Source organism: Amblyomma americanum, chromosome 8 (genome assembly GCF_052857255.1).
Source record: "Amblyomma americanum isolate KBUSLIRL-KWMA chromosome 8, ASM5285725v1, whole genome shotgun sequence".
Lineage (NCBI taxonomy): Eukaryota > Metazoa > Arthropoda > Arachnida > Ixodida > Ixodidae > Amblyomma > Amblyomma americanum.
Window position 1 is genome coordinate 39,463,531 of NC_135504.1, and position 19,682 is coordinate 39,483,212.

At 46.5% G+C, this 19,682-nt stretch overlaps 2 protein-coding genes across 3 annotated transcripts in view; both read left to right on the forward strand.

Annotated features, from left to right (window-relative positions):
• LOC144101418 (multiple inositol polyphosphate phosphatase 1-like) overlaps nt 1-19,682 on the forward strand; it is a 48,317-nt gene that overhangs the window by 9,336 nt on the left and 19,299 nt on the right. The window contains exons 2-3 of one of the 2 annotated variants that reach the window (XM_077634577.1): nt 655-748; nt 19,378-19,579. In XM_077634577.1, the coding sequence (XP_077490703.1) occupies nt 719-748; nt 19,378-19,579 (232 nt within the window). In that variant the 5' untranslated portion in view covers nt 655-718. Of the gene's footprint in view, nt 1-654; nt 749-18,451; nt 18,711-19,377; nt 19,580-19,682 lie in introns of those variants that run through there. The other variant, XM_077634575.1, reaches the window with a different exon arrangement.
• LOC144101417 (alpha-(1,3)-fucosyltransferase C-like) lies at nt 5,786-7,904 on the forward strand. The gene has a single exon (XM_077634574.1). It carries the CDS (start codon nt 5,997-5,999, stop codon nt 7,074-7,076), a length of 1,080 nt encoding a protein of 359 aa, XP_077490700.1. The 5' UTR covers nt 5,786-5,996; the 3' UTR covers nt 7,077-7,904.

Sequence of the window (19,682 nt, forward strand, 5' to 3'; positions counted from 1 at the left end):
GTTTCTGTCACCTGTAGCATTAGCTACCCTTTATTTTTATTATATTTTATGCATTCATTGCATTTATACTGCTAGTCTCACAGATAGTGCCTGACCCTGAGCAAGATGTCACAACAGTCCAGTACTCGCATTCCGAGCCAAATGCCATTTTTCTATTTTCCTCTGAACAATACGTAACATTCCTGGCGTTAAAATATAGACAAAATTTCAGGAACTACGAGTACAATGAACGCATTTAGTGCGTTTAAGAGATTAAAAATGTGGTTTCTTTTGTGCGGAGACTGCGTCTCTCCTAACTTCGTCGATCGATATCCAGCCCCACCCCATATTATCTACACGAGCCCATTGTGTGAAAGCGCTAGAGTAACCCAAAACTAACGGTTCAGTTAGCAGAAATTCATTGTTCACAGCCAACGGCCCACAAAGCAATCAAATGTAGGACTAATAAATACATTTTTCAAGTGGTTAATGCAGAGGAGTACTCGAGCCCCTGTAGATCTATCTAAGGTCAACCTCAGTCCTTATCTCCCTTCCAGGGCTGTTATCTATATTCAAAGGAACTTATCACAAATGTTATCTCCGATCAGTTTATTCGAGTGCACGCAACTGTCCTCAAAGAATGAGCCTTGCAACAGTTCTGATGTCTCTTTGTAGGGACAGCATCGGGTGAAGCGGCTGAAGATCCGGACACTGTGAGACTCCGCCACAGGGTATCGCCATGAACTGGAAGTGGGTACGACTGGCCGTGGTAAGTATACGACACAGCATGAATCGTTCCGAGCTGGGAAAGCATGCAAAAGAGAAATGCAATGTTAAAATAGCTCACAGAAGAATTCAATCCAACTTTATTTTCTAGCAAAACTGGAGTTCCTTTGTGGTTTGTGTTGCCATTTCCTATAGTCGGATAGAGATATAGAGAATGAAGCGACATTTCCCAGTCAAAGGACTCCTTTCCAGTCAATGGCGTCGGCCGATCCTGATGACCCTGCTAGCGTGCAATACAGGTAGTGGCAGATGAAAGGGGGTAGTCCCCTCCTGCCATCGTCGGGGATAGTACACTCCCGGAATTGTCACGCCGCTCATTACATTGTTACGTTAGCAGGTCCACGAGAATTGGTCGACGCCATTGGCTGGGAAAGAGTCCATTGTCTTGGAAAAGCCGTTTCGTTCTAGAGTTGTATCCGACTATAGCGTGCCAATGCAGGGAGCGGCGCGACAACGTTGGTAGGGAACTATCCCCGACCATGAAGGCAGAGGTCTATCCCCTTTAATCCGTCACTCCCTGCATTGTCAAGCCAGCAGAGTCATGAGAATCGGCCGACGCCATTGGCTGGAAAGGGGTTCTTTGACGGGGAAAATCCGCTTCTTTCTGGAGTTGTATCCGACTATAGACTATATTTGTATCCGACTATAGACTATAGACAGACGAAAGACAGCAAAAAGGCAGAGAAAACTGGGTTTAAAAATGGCACAGACTTTTCCCTGCCGCTCGTTTGAAACTCATGACGTCAACACCGAATACTCCGTGATCGACGTTCTGGAAATGAATGACGCTGTAGCCAAGCCTCAGAGATCCGCCGAGAAGGCCTGCGGATGGGGGTGCCTGTGTTTCATTTCGTGTCCGTTTCTGGATTAAAAAAGCTCCATTTTATTTGGAAGTAGCATCTTTGTCACCAGACTGTAGCAGTCAACCGTTACAGGCCAACATTGTTGTTGTCGTCGTCGTCGTCGTCGTTGTTGTTGTTGTTGTTGTTGTTGTTGTTGTTGTTGTTGTTGTTGTTGTTGTTGTTGTTGTTGTTGTTGTTGTTGTTGTTGTTGTTGTTGTTGTTGTTGTTGTTGTTGCTGTCGTCGTCGTCGTCGTCGTCGTCGTCGTCGTCGTCGTCGTCGTTGTTGTTGTTGTTGTTGTTGTTGTTGTTGTTGTTGTTGTTCAACTTCAATTCATACTCGTTGTTCCTTTAAGCAATGCGTGCTTTTGACTTTCGCTGGCCTGTTGAAAGGCGGCACAGGAACCTTGAAAACGCTTAGCTTCTAATATGCGTGATCTGTTCCAGTCGTTTCAAAGATTGCGCGAAGTTTGGTGTGTACACGATTGAACACACTTGAGAACGCAGTTTTTTTTTCGCTCACTTACCATAAAGACGTAATTTGGGTTCGCTGTAACTGTAGGGAAAAGGTATTTTCGTGCAGGAACCAGAGAAGGCTCCTGCTCTTATTGTTGTTGGTCAGCTATGTGGAGAAATCCTCCTCCCTCGTCGGCATAACTCCCCCTTCCTGTAAAATCCGTGTCCTTGAAGCCCCTGTACTCGCTGTCTCAAAACACTAGCGCCGAGGAAGCGCGCGAGAGACTTTTAGAGGCGCCGAGAGTGACTCGCCGTATCGGGCAGTTGGGCCAGAACATGAAATAGGCCTGCACACAGGATACCCACCGAATCAGCCTCACGTAGTATACAATTCATGCGAGACAGATTGCATCCCTGGTAAAGCCCGTTTAGTGCCGCCACACAGTCATATGACAGTCGTTATGTCATTCCTCCCTTATAAAAATGGTGTGTGCCCTATCTACTTTCTATACACTTTTTGTAGAACCTATTTCCTCTCTATGGATATTTACTTTTGTCTATTCATAGTCTATAGAGAACCGCCGCGGTGGCTCGGGGTTATGGCGCTCGGCTGCTGACCCGAAAGACGAGGGTTCGCTCCCGTCCGCGGAGGTCGAATTTCGATGGAGGCGAAATTCTAGAGGCCCGTGTGCAGTGCGATGTCAGCGCACGTTAAAGAACCCCAGGTGGTCGAAATTCCCGGAGCCCTTCACAACGGCGTCCCTCATAGCCTGAGCCGCTTTGGGACGTTAAACCCCCATAAAACATAAATCAAACCATAGCCTATAGACTGTCTGCAGACAGAGGTCTACTAAATAGATTGTCTGTCTGTCTTATAGACAGACAGAATGCGACATTGCCATGTTCACTCGCTGGTCAATGAACAGGTGTTTTCTGCTGCTGTATGATCCAGGCCATGTAGGCGTTGAACATTGGAGCACACCTTCTCAAAGCAAGGGGGGATGATATAAAGGAATGCTGTCTCTAACTTTTCTGCTCGTGCATGAAGTGGGGACATAAAAAGTGTGAATATTTTTTGCATGTTTTCAGTCGCCGGGTTCCCTATCATTTCCACTCAAACCAAAAGTCGTACGGGGATAACAGTGGCTCACTCTCTATAGTGAACTGCGAGATGCAGCAACAGATTTTATTGTCCTCGAAAAGCAGTCAGGTTTCTGAAAATTTATCATGGGAACACACGCCTCAGCAAAATTTCTACAATGACTTTCTATGCCGGCTATAGTTGCGATAATATCGAAACAATCGTAGCATCCTAATATACTCACTTGAAAGTTCACTGTTTTGAATTCATTTGAACGGCTTTTTTATTACAAACTATATTGACAAGAGAACAGACAAAGGAGCTCGGACAAAGAAGTTGACTTGTACAGCTCACCTAGGACACGGCTGCTTTCTTTTTTTTTTTTTGCAGCAATAGTGTCAAACAGCCATATGTTACAGTCCCAACATTCACTATATTAACTCCCTGAGGAAGCCGAATCAGACGCTTTTGTGCGATTTCCTGGTCAAACATCGGGCAAACATTGACAGAGAACATGTTTATTAAAACTTAGAAATGCCGCCTGCATCAGCCCAGCATGGAGTGGTGACCGTGTGGTGATGGGGCAATGGCCATGGGGGATGACTCTAACACATTGGCATCGTGTGATGAAGAGAAGACTTCCATAATCCGCGCATAAGTTCCCAAAGTGTAAATCTTATCTTCGTATGGCTCAAGCAGTCAAAATTTTCCACTCGTACGCCGCTTACACGTAAGGCACATTTTCTTGTCTATAAAAATGTTTACCGACATCAAATGGCTTCGTGAGCACATGTCACAACACGATGATATTGGGCGGACCCTGTTCTAAATTTTTCAACCTTGTTTCATTATTTGTTCACGCAAAATGAGATTGTGCGGTTCGCGTTCTATGAGTTACAACTCTCTTTACCATGCGTCCTCGCAAGAGAGGCCCTGAATTCAGTGCTCTATTTTTTTCTAACTCTCTATTTGTTGAGGCACTTACCACAGGCAAACTTCCAGTGGAATCGCCAAGTGCGAGGTTCAAAGTTTTCTCGGGGTCTTTCTAGTTCTATACAGAACTGCCTATGGAAGTACCTACCTGTAAACTATTACTACGCAAGTGCATAGCACACTTTTTTCCGCGTGAAACTAAAAAAAATTGAAATTGGAGAACACCTAATTAATTAAGAAATAGCGGCATGAAGAAACAAAAACTAGCGCCACTGCTTTCCATAGAAGATCTTTTGCCTGTAGGCACTATCATGATCACAGTTAGCATGAACACTGGAGCGTAAGGCTTCGTGTCCTATCAACGCATTTTAATGGGGCCGCATGGAACCAGCGTACAAGCGCAGTGCGTGGCGACAAATCAATGTACGCTAGATCCTCGAAGTCCTGTTAGAATGCGCTGATGGTACTCCAGGCTAAGAGCTCTGCTATTCACGCTAACTGCGGTCCACATGGTACGCACCGAACACACGACAAAAAATAGAAAGAGAATGAAGGAAAACAAACAAACACCGTTCGGCTAGCAGTCCGTGATATATCTTGAAGGCTGGATAAGAATTTCGTGCTTTCTTTTTCTTGTTTTCAATTCCTTCCTGACTTAGCGAAGCTCATACCTATGCCTGCGGCTGATTATCCGAGTTTCACCCACTCTTATGAAGCGAAGTGCCCGACGACGCAAACGCCCGGAAAATGTACCTTGTTAAATAACCGCCCTACATAATTATTAAATAGAGAGAGAAAAAGAAAACAACAAGGTAAAAGCTGTCAGGAAATCTTGGCTACGATATGCCATCTTGTATTCTCCTTCCCTAGACTTACTTACCTCGCTGAGTAAGGAGCTCTTTTACTGAACTTAATATGCAGTATAAATTGATTTCTCGTTCCTCCTTCGCCTTAACGGGCAGTCTAGTCAACTTTGTACTCTAGAAATTTTTTAAGTCGGCCATGGCTGCATGAGCAGTCTTTTGTTGATACTCTCTACGCTCAAAGATTTGACAGCCTACATCAAGCAAGCATTAAACTGAAAACGAGACCAGCTGAGGGATTGATTCTCAGTGCACTGCTCGACAACTGGAGCGCCTTTCCTGAGCCCCGTGCACAATCAGAAGCCTCTTGAAATGACCCCCAGCAATCTGTCGCAATAAAACAGTTAAAAGTGCGCAGCCCGACCGAACCTTCATATCGCACTTGTCAGCAAGCGTGTGTGGGCGGCACCAGCATCCGTCCCACGAAGCCGCAATATGAGCTTAGGAAACGTCTTCCGGTTCGGGCGCCTTTCTTATCACGCCTCCGAGGCAATTGGAGCGTGTATGTTTGCAGTGTGTTTCAGGCAGTTGCAACGAGTGCGACACAGCGCAGCACATTTTCTGCAAAAGCTCTCCCCGTGCGACGTTAATTTTCCTCTTAGGCGACGTCTTCGTGTTTTCGAGTCCGGTTCTCAAATTCTGGATGTAATGTAGATGTTTATGACATCCTGATCTGAGGTGCCCTGCAAACGGCGCCGGGAAGATTTGGTGTCCTTCTCTTCCACGTGGACAGGAACAGAAGAACGACGATAAGAAGTTAAGTGTCGAGTATCAGCAACGCGCGGAATAATGGCGTCAAAATACCAAGCACATGTTATCAACCTGACCTGTGGTTACAGAAAGAAAGGTTTGCAACTTTCTGTTTCAAATGACTTGGCGCTTTTTTGTAAGTGAATATGCGAGTTTTAATCAATGTCCGCTGATTCGGTCATACGTATGTTCAGAATACTGACAAGTACTTTATCGTGAGCAATGAGACGGATTACTGGAAAATTTGGGTCAGCGCTGCACATTCTCCAGCTTAGTACCTGAACCGCCATCGGGAAGCTTCCTCACATTATGGCCCTGCGTAAGTTTTTCATCCTGAAGACATCCCTGGTAACCCTTGTAATCTGCACCATGTATATAGTCCTCCGAGCAGTCACAAGGGAGCGACCGCTTGTAGTGCTTCTCTGGACAACCTGGTGCGGCAAACAGAACTATCCATACTTCAAGGAGGACGTGGTCGACGCGGTCTGTCCTTACGCTTGCCTATTTACCCGGCAGCGTAGCTACTTGGCCTCCAGCAGCGCCGTACTGTTCCACGGCAAGGACATTCAGTTGGACGACATGCCCTCACTACGATCCGGAGAGCAACGCTGGATCTTTTTCAGCCTCGAGCCACCCACGGCTACGCCTGTGCATGTTCTCCGGAAGCTGGACGGACTCTTCAACTTGACCATGACGTACCGAACCGACTCTGACGTCACCACTCGCTACGGATATGCGTTCCTTCCAAGGAAAAAAATAAAGAAGATGAAGGCAAGGACTCCTAAGAAGCCATGGCCTACTGGAGTTCAGGACGTGTCCAGGAGAAAGGCAATAGCCGTCTGGATGGTATCTCACTGCAAGACCGACAGCATGAGAGAGACCTACGTGGCCCGGCTCCGTAAGGTCATCGGGGTAGACGTGTTCGGCAAGTGCGGAGACTTGGTCTGTCAGCCGAAGGCCTCCGACGTCTGTCTCAAGGAAGCGGCGCGCAACTACAGCTTCTACCTGTCCTTCGAGAACTCCATGTGCTTAGACTACGTCACCGAGAAGTTCTACAGGACCTTACTCTTCGACATCGTGCCCGTGGTGTTGGGAGGAGCCAACTACTCGCGCCTCGCTCCTCCGGGGTCCTACATAGACGCTCTGCAGTTCGACTCGCCGGAAGCGCTCGGAGAGTTTCTGGCCAACGTGGCTGCCAGGCCGGACTGGTACGACTCGTACTTCCTGTGGAAGGAACACACCGAACTCAAGTACGAGAACGTGGCCTGCAAGCTCTGCGCGAAGCTGCACGATGACGTGGCCTCGGGCAGGAGGTTCACCTACGGCAGGTTCCTAGAGTGGTTCCTGGAGGACGCCCATTGTTCCAGCTGGGAGCAGGTAGTCTCTTGACTGTGTTCCATGGTTCCTGGAATGGTTCCTGAAGGACGCCAAATGTTCCAGCTGGGAGCAGATACTCTCTTGACTGTGTTCCATGGTTCCTAGGGTTGTTGCTGGAGGACGTCCAATGTTCCAGCTGGGAGCAGGTACTTCTTGACTGTGTTCCATGGTTCCTAGGGTGGCTCCTGGAGGACCTCCAATGTTCCAGCTGGGAGCAGATACTCTCTTGACTGTGTTCCGTGGTTCCTGGAGTGGTTCCCGGAGGACGCCCAATGTTCCAGCTGGGAGCAGCAGACCCTCTCTTCACTGTGTTCCATGACTTAAATTGCGGAATGATTGCAGGTTCGTGGTAGGGAACACTGTGCGGCAAACCTTGTGCTCCCTTTTATTCTGTGGTGTCTTACAGAAGCTGGGTCAAAAGGATTTTGGGATTACACAGAAAGTGTGCGGTGATGACTTTCCGGTGTGAAAGATGGTGCTTCAGTGGAGAAGGATGTGAGAAATTGGCGTAAAAGATGTGCAAAGCGACCTGGAGTTTCGTGATCCGCGTGTTGCGTGGAAAAGAATTGACGTGCCTTGGGACCGTGGAAAAGAAGAATACGGTAACGTGTGCAACGCAGAACTGAAGTAGGCTCTGTGATAATAGTACGGATAAAGCAGACTGTACAATTTAAACTACGTCAAAGAGGCATGTCTACGCAGCAAAACTTTTGCTTAGCTTTCGTTTCGCTGTTGGTAGACCTGTCGCATTTTGGCTGTTGAGGAAGGTCAATAGATTTTAAAAACAATAACAGTACTAAACCGTTTGCAACATGTTCATAATACAGTTGTCACCACTCATCTTGGACGCATTTGTTACCAGCGGAACCAAAGCTGGTGCTGTCAGCTGCAGTGTAGTAGGAATTGTCTCGTATCTTTAATTTTTAAACGCTTCTTCTCCCGAGAGCCGTTTATCGTCCTGTAATAGACTGTAGTACCGTCTCCCAACTTCCGTACCTCTTTTTCTTATCTTACCTTTCTCATCGTCTTTTTTTTTCTCTTATCTCTATTTAGTACTAGTAATCAACTCAACCTCATTTATTCAGCGCTATATATGGCCTCAAATTCGGTTGGAATCATTCAAGGCAGAAATGAAATTACGGTAATGAAATTCTACCAGCGCAATTACTTTTTCCCGTAACTTGTAATGTAATGGATTCCTTTTCCAGTCTAATCATTTAGTAACTTCATAAATTACTTTGGTGCAGTAATTTCGCAGCAAAAGTAATTAATGTTTTAGAAATGCGCTTGTTATAAATGCGACGCTGCTTTTTGAGTAGCTAAAGTATTTATATTCGTGCTGGCAAAGCGAGTAAAAATTTTCGCTGGCAACTTTGGAGCTCAATTTGTCCTAGTGAACAACAAAATAAGGAACTTGAAATACTTGTGGCCCCGCCGCGGTGGCTCAGAGGTTAGGGCGCTCAACTACTGATCCGGAGTTCCCGGGTTCGAACCCGACCGCGGCGGCTGCGTTTTTATGGAGGCAAAACTCTAAGGCGCCCGTGTGCTGCGCGATGTCAGTGCACGTTAAAGATCCCCAGGTGGTCGAAATTATTCCGGAGGCCTCCACTACGGCACCTCTTCTTCCTTTCTTCTTTCACTCCCTCCTTTATCCCTTCCCTTACGGCGCGGTTCAGGTGTCCAACGATATATGGGACAGATACTGCGCCATTTACTTTCCCTAAAAACCAATTATTGACTTGTGGGACCTGTCACTGGTGTACCGATTTGTATGAGTCAAGACTAAAACAAACAGTGGTTTGAAAATAATTGCATTACAGCCCGGAATTTATTGATACGTAATGATATCATGACTCTCTGTGAGAAGTAATTGGAAATGAATTTAATTATTGTTTTGTGATTTTAGCAAAGCAATTAGTTATGCAGTTCAATTACATCTGAAAAGTAATTTCGCCGTGTACAGTTGGAATATACTTCATTGTTTCCTTGCTTTGTAAGCTGCAGAAGAATTTAAGCAATTAAGAAATTAAGATAAGCTCTCAGCCCTGACTTCGAGCCCTGACCTCACTAGGCTGGGTGCCTAGTGACCTTTACGCAAAGTTGCTTTCTCGGAGTGGTCATTTAATTAATTTCTCTTATTTTATCATAGCTGCAACTGGCACTGCGACGTTTGTTTATCTTGTAATTTTATGCAGTAGGGCTTTTCCAAATCCTTTACTCTATCTTTCAATGTTACCCTTGTATGAGCTGCCTTCCATCATTACTATTGTGTCGGCTTTTTACTCTTTGCGTCCCTATCTTGGTTTCAATGCTACAGCCATGAGGTAAGCGATAGATTATATAATTAATGAGAGGGGGTGGTAATATTTTAATTATTTTGAAATTTTGCTTCTCACATAAGCTAACTCCTGCCTAGCTATATACCTCCATACATGTCACTAAACAGGACAGACTAGAAACATACGGTCAAATTAGTATTGAAGGAAAGTTGAAACTTTTTTTGCAATACGGGATAATTATGCTTCGTTTAATCGAATAACAGAAATCTTGTTCAGTAACGAAGTTCATAGACGGCTCTCTGACGGCGTCGTTGTACATGTTACAGGCGCCCGAAAACTGACCGATTGTTTTAGCTAGCGTGAGCGCGAACCAGCTCATGATGTTAACTAAACTCATAAGCGTCGCTCACGAGGTCAATAAACCACACAATATTAATAAAATGCACGTCAGGATGTTAGTTTGCCTAAGCTGGTGCTGCGTAGACTTCCGTTCTGTTCGCTCCGTCAACACAAGCGAATTCCAAGGACGCGACCCAAAATCACCACGCTGCTAAGGCTCTGCTTAACGATTCGTTGCCACATTTTATGTCAGCTACTCCGCAATATGACCCAGGCGCTAAAAAGGGAGGAAGCGTCACCGAGGGTGTGGCGAAATTTCTTGTTGTGATTCGACTATTCGTATGCAAGCAACCGTGGTCGTTTGCGCAACCTGATTCTCCATATAGGAGAGCGTCGCAAACCACGTCGAGCGAATGAGCCGTCGTGGCGAGGCAATCTCGACTCCTAGGGGCTCTTAAGAGCTCTCACTCAGCCACCGAAGCTCCCAAGGCCGGCGAATTAAATCGCGTGCCCGTTTAAACTGCCGCACGAAGCGTCGTGTCTCCTGACACAAGCTGCTCCCACGTGGAAGTCAGCATGCATTATTCAGCCACACCTTTCGTTCGCCCTTCGCAGCACTAGTGGAACATTGTGGAAGCATTACGAGGCCGCCGCAGCTGGAGATGACGTTTTAAGAGGCGACGAGACTTGTTCCGGCTCAGAAAGAAAAAAAAAGAATGAACAAGGAGCAGCAAAAGTAATGAGAGAAAAAATACGTGAAAGCATTAATGGGCACAATCCCGCGGGAGGTGAAAGTGTGTTCTCTGCATCAGGGACGGATTTATGGACAATTCTTCGTTGGTAAGAGGTAGAGCACTGCATGGGATAGATAGGATAGGAAAACTTTTCATATCCAACAGAAAGAGGGCTACCCGCCTAGACGACGGCCGAAAGGTCTTGACTCTCGGCGGCGGCTTCGGCTCGAGATTGCCCCGATAGCCCGACACCGGTCTGGCCCGCGGGCCGGCTGCAGCAGTTTCTTGACGGGCCTGGGCCGGGGTCGGGCCTGTACACTGACGGGCCTGGGCCGGGCTCGGGTTTGAGCACTAAACGGCTGTTTACTGATTACGCTTTTCCTAGCATGCTCGCAAGGTTAAAGAAATAGCACGCTACAATGAAGTTCCAATTTTCAAACATTTCTTTCCCCTGTGCGAGCTTTTTAACTACAGTAATATTATTTGGCAATGTGCCAAGGGAAAAAGACAGTGCGCAAAACGCAGGAAATGCAGGAATAAATAAACATATACACCGATATACGAAACATACACCGTTTCGTTTTCATGAACCTTATTTGCTGTTTTTGCAGTCTCCTCTTAACTTCCGAAGTACAGAAATCATATTCTATGTACAGATTCCCTACTTTAGTTTACCACCATATCTGCTCTGCGCGGATACGTTTAGCATTGCAGCAGAAGCCTCAGTACGGCTTCCCTACGCTAGTTGAACAGACAACTTGCCTTCATCATTCGATGATACTGTTGAACCAACGAGCCGGTTCGCTGTCTTTTTTCATTCTGTGGTCAAGCTTTCCGTCACCTTGAAGGTCAAGCTTCACACAAACTCGGCGAGCCGGTTAGACCTCGTCAAGTATGGTGCTTTTGCACAAAAAGAACTAGAAAATAAGAAAAGCTCACGCCGCGTACAGCATAGTGTGTGAAAATGACACTTCATTATCATCACAAGGGAAGAAGAAGCCGGAAGGCAACTATAACAACAATAACAACAACTCCGAAGCGATATCTCAGCTTGGCCTCTGTTCTCATCTGTCAGGTAATCTTCACGAAAGAAAATATTTCATCGTTTTTAAAGAAGCATTAAACGTGTCGCTGGGAGAAAGCCGGAAGACAGCGGTAGGCAAGCCGAATTGTTGCCATTGCCGAATTGTTTTTGGGAAGAACGCTTCTTTGAATGCTATAGAGTTACATTTGTACTCCTGAATTTAATGCCGGTGCGTAATGAGGGGTAAAAAGAGCGGTGTTGCGGGAAATACCATTAAGTGAATCATATATCGCATGAAGTACCTTTGAGCGAAACATCGTTCTGCGATGCTCCAGTGCTCCCTATTTCAATGTTTCTTTGGCCTGGATAGAACTAAACTGCCTTTCACCAACTGGCCTGCCGAGCACTGTACCGGTCTGCCCATGTCTGCACTGTTTCCAGTTTGATTTTGTCTTTTAAAGTTGAAGGGTCCCGTGTGGTGCAAACACACTCATGTTGTCCTGACATGCGATTTATACAACACCTAACCCGAGTATTTTGAAGGAAAGAACGCGTGTCAAGTCTCAATAAGGCAAGAGGCTAACAAGCTTTAGCGACAGTGCGGTCAATGTGCCGACTCCAAGATAAAGAAGGAACGCAAGATACACCCACACATTTATATTCGAAGACACGTCTAATAAGCGTGTCGTCTATATTGAACAGAAACTGCCCTGGCACATTTTTTTTTCTTGAAAACCTCATGCACACCGTCTTTCTAAGGTTCATGCCCCATTTTTAACGTTAAACGCCCCGCTCTCCAGAAATTCCGACGTCTGCGTTGTGGGCGAAAAATCACTAGCATGACTCTGACAGGTGCTGCCCAGAGAGCAACCTAGGAGCCAGGTGGGCCACCTAGGTCACGTGACCTTGAAGCGTCATCGCAATCTGGCCACCGGATAGTGAGCAAACTGCTCATCGCAGGGCAGTGACGTATCGCTTAACCGCTTCACCACTGCGCCAGGAGGGGTATGAAGACTCCCAACGATCTATGAATGTTAAAGTAGAGAATGACCTTTTTCATATATGGGAATTAACCCATAACTATATCCCGTCATACCCTTAAGGCGGAGCTCGAAGGGGCAGTGAGGAGAACTCTATCAATTTTTTTTTGTTAGCAAAATCTGATAGTTCGGCACTTCATGGCTTTGTTGCCGTTTGTCCGGGAGCGAAAGATGCATTTATTTAAAAGAAATTTGGATTTCAATTTCAAAAAGGTTTTCCCGCCCTCCGATTCAAACTCGGCGCCGTCTTATGACGTCACAGGACGGAGTGACGTGAAACGTGACGTAAACGCAGACTCCCTGATTTCTGACGGCTAGCGGTGCGGTCTAGGAGCAGCCGAAATGAAAGCTACCACCGCCGCACGTTAACAACAATTGTTAATTGTTGTTAACGTGCGGATCAGGAGCTGGTAGTATTCTAATGATACAAGCCAAGTTCAATTCTCCTCAGCGTCCCCTTGAGTGTCCCTTCCAATTTCTAAACAGTGTACAATAATCTCCCAATTCGATTTCGCCTTCACTTTTTTGTTCTGCTCGTGGGTACATGGAAGCCTTGTGGAGTATAGAGGTAGGTGCGCTGGTGGTGGGCGACGCTTCTGGGGAGCAGAGTTGGGTGAATAGATAGGATGGGGAGGTGGATCGAGGGTGGCGGTGAGTGGATGGGCAGCCCCCTATAGATAAGTGGGTATGGTGGATAGGTACCTGGTGGATATTGCTTCTGAAAGGTGAAGGCTTCACTCACCAAGGCTTCACACGGACGACTCCAGCATTTTCTCCAAGTGCCACTTATACTGCTGTCTCAGTAACACAGCACTTTGTGATTAAAGTATGCTTGTGTGCATAATGGTGAGCAGTGAAAGGGAAAATAGAAAACCTTTTCAGTTCCAAGTTCATTATGCTGGTCATAATTATTCTCGCAAATAATGTAGTGCAGTTTGAAGCTTGTAGTGCATCATGAGTCACGTGATTGAATTAAACTGACAACATTAACTGAAGCAAGTTCTCTATGAATTTCGTGATTTGCATAACAAGCGTAAGCGTTGAAAAAAAATGGCTGGGGTTCAACACAGCTTGAACCTAGTTATACGAGCGAAAGCTCTGTTAAGCATGGTCTCCACTGTCTCAAATCAAATGTCAAGGTCAAGATCAGGTACCCAATGGTCATAGTCATATGATAACGAGTTCATACAACCATAGCTTGGGCCATATTACCATGCAGTTAAGTTCTGTTTTACCTTGTGAGGCATTGAAGGTCATCGTCGATGTGGTGCCCACTGTCTCAAATCAAATGTCAACGTCAGGTACCCAATGGTCATAGTCATATGATCACGTGGTCACACTACCATAGCTTGGGCCATACCACCACGCAGTTAAGTTTGGTTTTACCTTGTGAGGCATTGAAAGTCATTGTCTCATCCACATCGAAATCGGAACTTGTACCCCGAGGAGTAGAGATCTCGCTCTACACATTCACACTTCCCCTCAAGTCACAACCAGTGGCGAGAGGCGTCAGCGTCCATGAGGAGGCAGCAAGCACCCGGCCTGTCATGAAGGCAGAACCATTTTTTTTTACATGGAGAGAGGTTTCTGGGCTCGGAGTTAGCCGTGAACAATTTAACAACGAAGCAGCAAATAAGTAGGCCGTCCAATAAGTGGCATCGGCCGATAGTTGCTGTTTCCAACGACGCGGGTTCAGTCATGGCCGCGGCGAATGCGTTTCGAATGAGGTGGAACTTGAAAGACGTCAATGCTCTGTGCAATGTCAGTCCACGTTAAATAACCCCAGGTGGGCGGAATTATTCGGGAACCCTCCACTACAGCTCCTATTTCCCTCATTCCTTTTTTACCCCCTCCCTGATCCCTTCCTTCACGGTGCGGTGACGTGTCCACCGAGGAATGTGACGGTTACTGCGCCTTTTCTTTCCTCATAACGAACTTTATTTTATTTGTATCTTCATATGCACTTCATTTTATTGTCATCAGTTTTGAGCAATCTGTGGGCTTAAGTTTTCTTAACGATTACTTACACCCCGTGTTAATCATGCGAAGTTTTGCTTGAGATAGTGGAACTTAATTCATAATTGCGTTAGCATTAGAACGGTCTGTGCAAGCGGAAATGGCCCCCGCCGTCACGCGTGGCGTGTGGCTTGGCTAGGATACCACCTCGGATATACCGAATTTCCGTGTGTTAGCATGGATATAACGAACTAAGTATGCCACTCTGTATATAACGAACTTTCATGTGTTACCTCGGATATAACAAACCTAAGTATGTCACCTTCGGTACAACGAACTTAAGCATGTCAACTGCGGACATAAACCTAAGTATGTCACCTTGGGCATAACGAACTTTCATGTGTTATATAACAAACCAAAGTATGCCGCCTTGGGTATAACGAACTTTCATGTGTTACCTCAGATATAACAAACCTTGAGTAAAACGAACTTTAGCGTGCTGATATAACGAACTTTTTCATGTCAACTTCGGACATAAGAAACCTAAGTATGTCGTCCTGGGTATAACGAAACCTCGGATATAACGAACTTTAGCATGTCAACCTCGGACGTAACCTAAGTATGTCACCTTGGGTATAACAAACTTTCATGCGTTACCTCGAATATAACAAACCTACCTTGGGTATAAAGAACTTAAGCGTGTCAACTTCGAATGTAATGAACTAAGTGTGATGACGTGTTGACTTCGGATATAACGAACTTCAGCATGTCAACTTCGGACATAACAAACCTAAGTGCGTCACTTTGGGTATAACGAACTTTGATGTGTTACCTCGGATATAACAAACCTAAGTATGTCACCTTTGGTATAACGAACTTTCGTGTGTTGACCTAGGATATAATGAAGTTGGTGTAGCACACCTCGAATATAACGAACTTTAGCCCATCAACCTCGGATATCATGAACCTAAATACTATAACGAACGCTCAGTTATCACGAATAAGGGCGGTGCTATTGTCAAAATATGTATTAGGGCAATGACAACGCATCTCGGATAAAACGAAAAACTGTGGCCGCACCACTCCGTTATAGAGAATGAGCCGGAAATCTTAACCCTGGAGTCGAAAAACTAGCGCTTCCCGCAAGCGCGGAGATCGAAGACCGCCTCGCATCCCCCGAGACACCTTTCTGGAAAGAGCATGGCATTGCCCCGCCGCGGTGGCTCAGTGGTTAGGGCGCTCGACTACTGATCCGGAGTTCCCGGGTTCGAACCCGACCGCGGCGGCTGCGTCTTTATGGAGGAAAAACGCTAAGGCGCCCGTGTGCTGTGCGATGTCAGCGCACGTTAAAGATCCCCAGGTGGTCGAAATTATTCCGGAGCCCTCCACTACGGCACCTCTCTCTTTCTTCTTTCACTCCCTCCTTTACCCTTCCCTTACGGCGCGGTTCAGGTGTCCAACGATATATGAGACAGATACTGCGCCATTTACTTTCCCCCCAAAACCAATTATTATTATTAAAGAGCATGGCAGCGCAAAAAAAGCAGTGAGAAAGCCGGCATTGAAAGTGTAGACAACTGCCGGCCAAGCGCATGCCGCGATGGCCTCCAAATCGGTCGTTTTATCTGTCCATGATGGACAAGGCGTCTAAAGTAAGGCACGAGACAAGCACAGCGCCAAAAGCGAAGCTACTCTTCGCACGGTCGGGGATCAACCGATGGGAGCGTCTTGAAAAGATGGAATGTCTTACTGGTCCTGCTGGTCACGTGGTATGTGGCTCCTGCCCTGTCGGCTGTCCGCCTTTTTTGCTGTTACCGCGCGCGGACAGGGCACAGACCGCAAACAAGTGCAGCTGATACGTTCTGTGCCAAGGAGCAGTGCGCTGCCTTGCGCCAAGGAACGTCAGATGGCCCTGTCGAAAGCCCAGGGGTGCAGACGCAGGTGAATTACTTGCAACGCGTATTTGATGGAGAACAATATCGGATGTATGAGAGGATGGCTTCGGTGGTGCGGACGCCGACATCGCAGAGACGTGCTGAAACGAAGCTACTCCACGCGAAATGCGAGCATTCCCAGACCGCCAGGAATTCCGAACCGCCAGGAAATCAGAAACCCGCCGCGGTGGCTCAGTAATTAGGGCGCTCGGCTACTGGTCCGGAGTTCCCGGGTTCTAACCGGACCGCGGCGGCTGCGTTTTTATGGAGGCAAAACGCTAAGGCGCCCGTGTGCTGTGCGATGTCAGTGCAGGTTAAAAATCCCCAGGTGGTCGAAATTATTCCGGAGCCCTCCACTACGGCACCTCTTTCTTCTTTCACTCCCTCCTTTATCCCTTCCCTTAAGGCGCGGTTCACGTGTCCAACGTTATATTGAGACAGATACTGCGCCATTTCCTTTCCCCCCAAACCAATTATTATTATTATTATTATTATTATTATTATTATTATTATTATTATTATTATTATTATTATTATTATTATTATTATTATTATTATTATTAATCAGAACTGTCACCATGAACGCTTCGTGCGCGTTTAATTAAAAGTTCCTAAAGCAGATTTTTAGCATCAAAGGTCTCGGCGTGGATACCATGAGCGCTCTGATGAGCATGGAAACCACTGGGATATGGTCAGCTTTGAAGAAATAGAGGCACGAAACTCACGTTGTTTTTTTTTTTTTCAGAAATAAACGCCACTTTTGCCGGAGTTAGTTTTCTTGCCTGCGAAGTTCGGAAACAACGAACGCCATCCGAATACTGACCGTCAGTTTTCTTAAAACTTGATTCAACTGTATACCACCACCACCAAATGCTAAAGCATTAAAATGATCCACCAAGGATCGCTAATGAGTTTTTTATTCATGTTACCCCTAATTATGGGTAACCATGTTACCTCTAACCTAATAATAATAATAATAAGTGGTTTTGGGGGAAAGGAAAAGGCGCAGTATCTGTCTCATATATCGTTGGACACCTGAACCACGCCGTAAGGGAAGGGATAAAGGAGGGAGTGAAAGAAGAAAGGAAGAAGAGGTGACGTAGTGGAGGGCTCCGGAATAATTTCGACCACCTGGGGATTTTTAACCTGCACTGACATCGCACAGCACACGGGCGCCTTAGCGTTTTTCCTCCATAAAAATGCAGCCGCCGCGGCCGAGTCTAACCTAATTATGAAAAGAAAGGATCGAACAGTCGACACGTGTTCCTATAACTTGTTCATTATTTTGTGTTCTCTTTCCTTAATCTCGATTTAATTGCAACATATCTTATAATAGCGTTCGTTTTAGCCATTTACCACTTATTTCCTATCTGTACTAATTGGCCTGGAACAACGGCACATGCGATTTCTTTTTTTTTTTCTTTTTGTGACTGCGACGCAACGGCAGGAAGGAATACCTCGATCATCATCAGTACCCTAGAACACGAGTGCGCGATATATTGCTTACATTGAGGCCACAATTTTATTCTTATCGCATTCGCCTGCTTTATTCCGTTTTGGCCATGATTATATACACGAATCCCAGCTTTGCAAACCCCAACAAAATCGCCGCTTTGTACTACCGACTGAAAAACACCGTTCGGGAAGAATACGATGGCGTAAGTACTGGTACTGCATAGTGCGCACTCCGGAAATCTCGAGCACTATGCCCATTGTAGCCACCGTGCTCTTCAACCACCTGTATTCGCATTCGAAGTACGCAGCAAAGTGCTCATCCACAAGAAGCACATCTGCTATCGTCAGTGGCTATTGTTCGTGGCTTCTAGCCAACGATGGGCGAATTAAATATTGCGCAATCTGACCATGATTACAGCGTGAGGCATCGAAGCGAAACAGAACGCATCTACCGGCTTCGGCCGATTTCATGGGCATAGTTCGTCAACAATAAATCTTCAAGACGCCCCGCGAATTTCTGTCCTAGGTCATTCTCAGTTTCTGTTGTGCTCGAGAGGCTCACGCGAAACGATAAACGAAACCGAATCCGAAAGTCAAACTTAGCAAAAGCCAGGTTAAGCCTAGCCAAGACTGGCCGTAGTCGTCAAATTGTCAAATCGCGCGGCTGTTAGCCGCTTTTGTTTTCGTCCTGCTGTAATAGCGTGACCTTACACGTGATCCGCGTTTGGTTGTCAAATGCAACTTCGGAAACGCGTAAATGGTAACGTGCAAAATGGTTACCTTGTTCATGATGAGCAACAGGACGGCGGGCATGATGCCGACGAGCCGCTCATCGAAGCGGAACATCGGAAACGACTCTGCGATTGTCCATCTTTCGCGCTGCAGGTTGGTCTCTTCCTCCGGTATGTTGCGCATATTGTCCGAGCACAGTCATTCGTTATTTGACGTCGCCGGACAGTTGGGCAACGAATGCCGATGCTTTGCAGCGCTGACACTTGGAGCTGCCTCGATTGTTCACTTGTTAAGTACAAACGCCGGTCAGTGCTGAACTGTGACAGGGAGCTTGTGTAAGCAAACACTGCACGCACGTATGGGATAACTATGCCAATACAGCATGAAGGAAGAACTTTACAAAGAAGCACACCTATGTCACAAAGGCACATGACTTCGCTTTCGGCTCAGAATTGGCCACCCTAGTTGGTTCAGTAACGAATCCACTCGGTGTTTTGTATAGACTCTATCTTTTTTTTAAGCTATCCGCTGATTGACAGTGGAATCTCGCGGAGCAGTAGAAACGTTCAGCTTGACGAGGCTTCGTCTGCCACTGAGAGCATGTCACTGCTGCTGTTTCTGTAAGAGAGCACATGGCGTTGCAGAGCCTGCTGTCGGAGCATCAGAAACGCTGGTTTCATTAAACATGCTCGAACTCACCTTATGAGGAACGAGTTTGTGTTGTGAAAGTTGGTGAGCTCGCGCCGTGGTCGTCACTACTTGGTCTTGGCAGCGCGCTATGGTGTAGGTGATGGAAACGGATTTTGTTGACTCGTTACAGCTCCTGGCGGTGTTGGTGATTATCGGCGTCGTGCTGTACCTGCTGCTCCGTACGGACGCACCTGCCTGCTACCCTGACTCGCGTGGCGAGACCTGCTACCATGGCAGCGAGGGTGCCTACCGCCTTTACGGCACCAAGACCGACTACCGAGTCCTGGCCAAGATGTACGATTTGAACGCGCAGCGCGAATACGTTGTGCCGGGTGAGTTCACTGTGAAATATTCAGGTAGCAAGATGTACACTTTGTGCCGCGCTATAGGGATTCTTTGTTGTGTAGTCTCACGTTACCAGATGCTGGCTGACGG

What these genes read in the sequence shown, in the direction of transcription:
- LOC144101417 (XM_077634574.1), top strand. Translation starts at nt 5,997, where the DNA reads ATGGCCCTGCGTAAGTTTTTCATCCTGAAGACATCCCTGGTAACCCTT.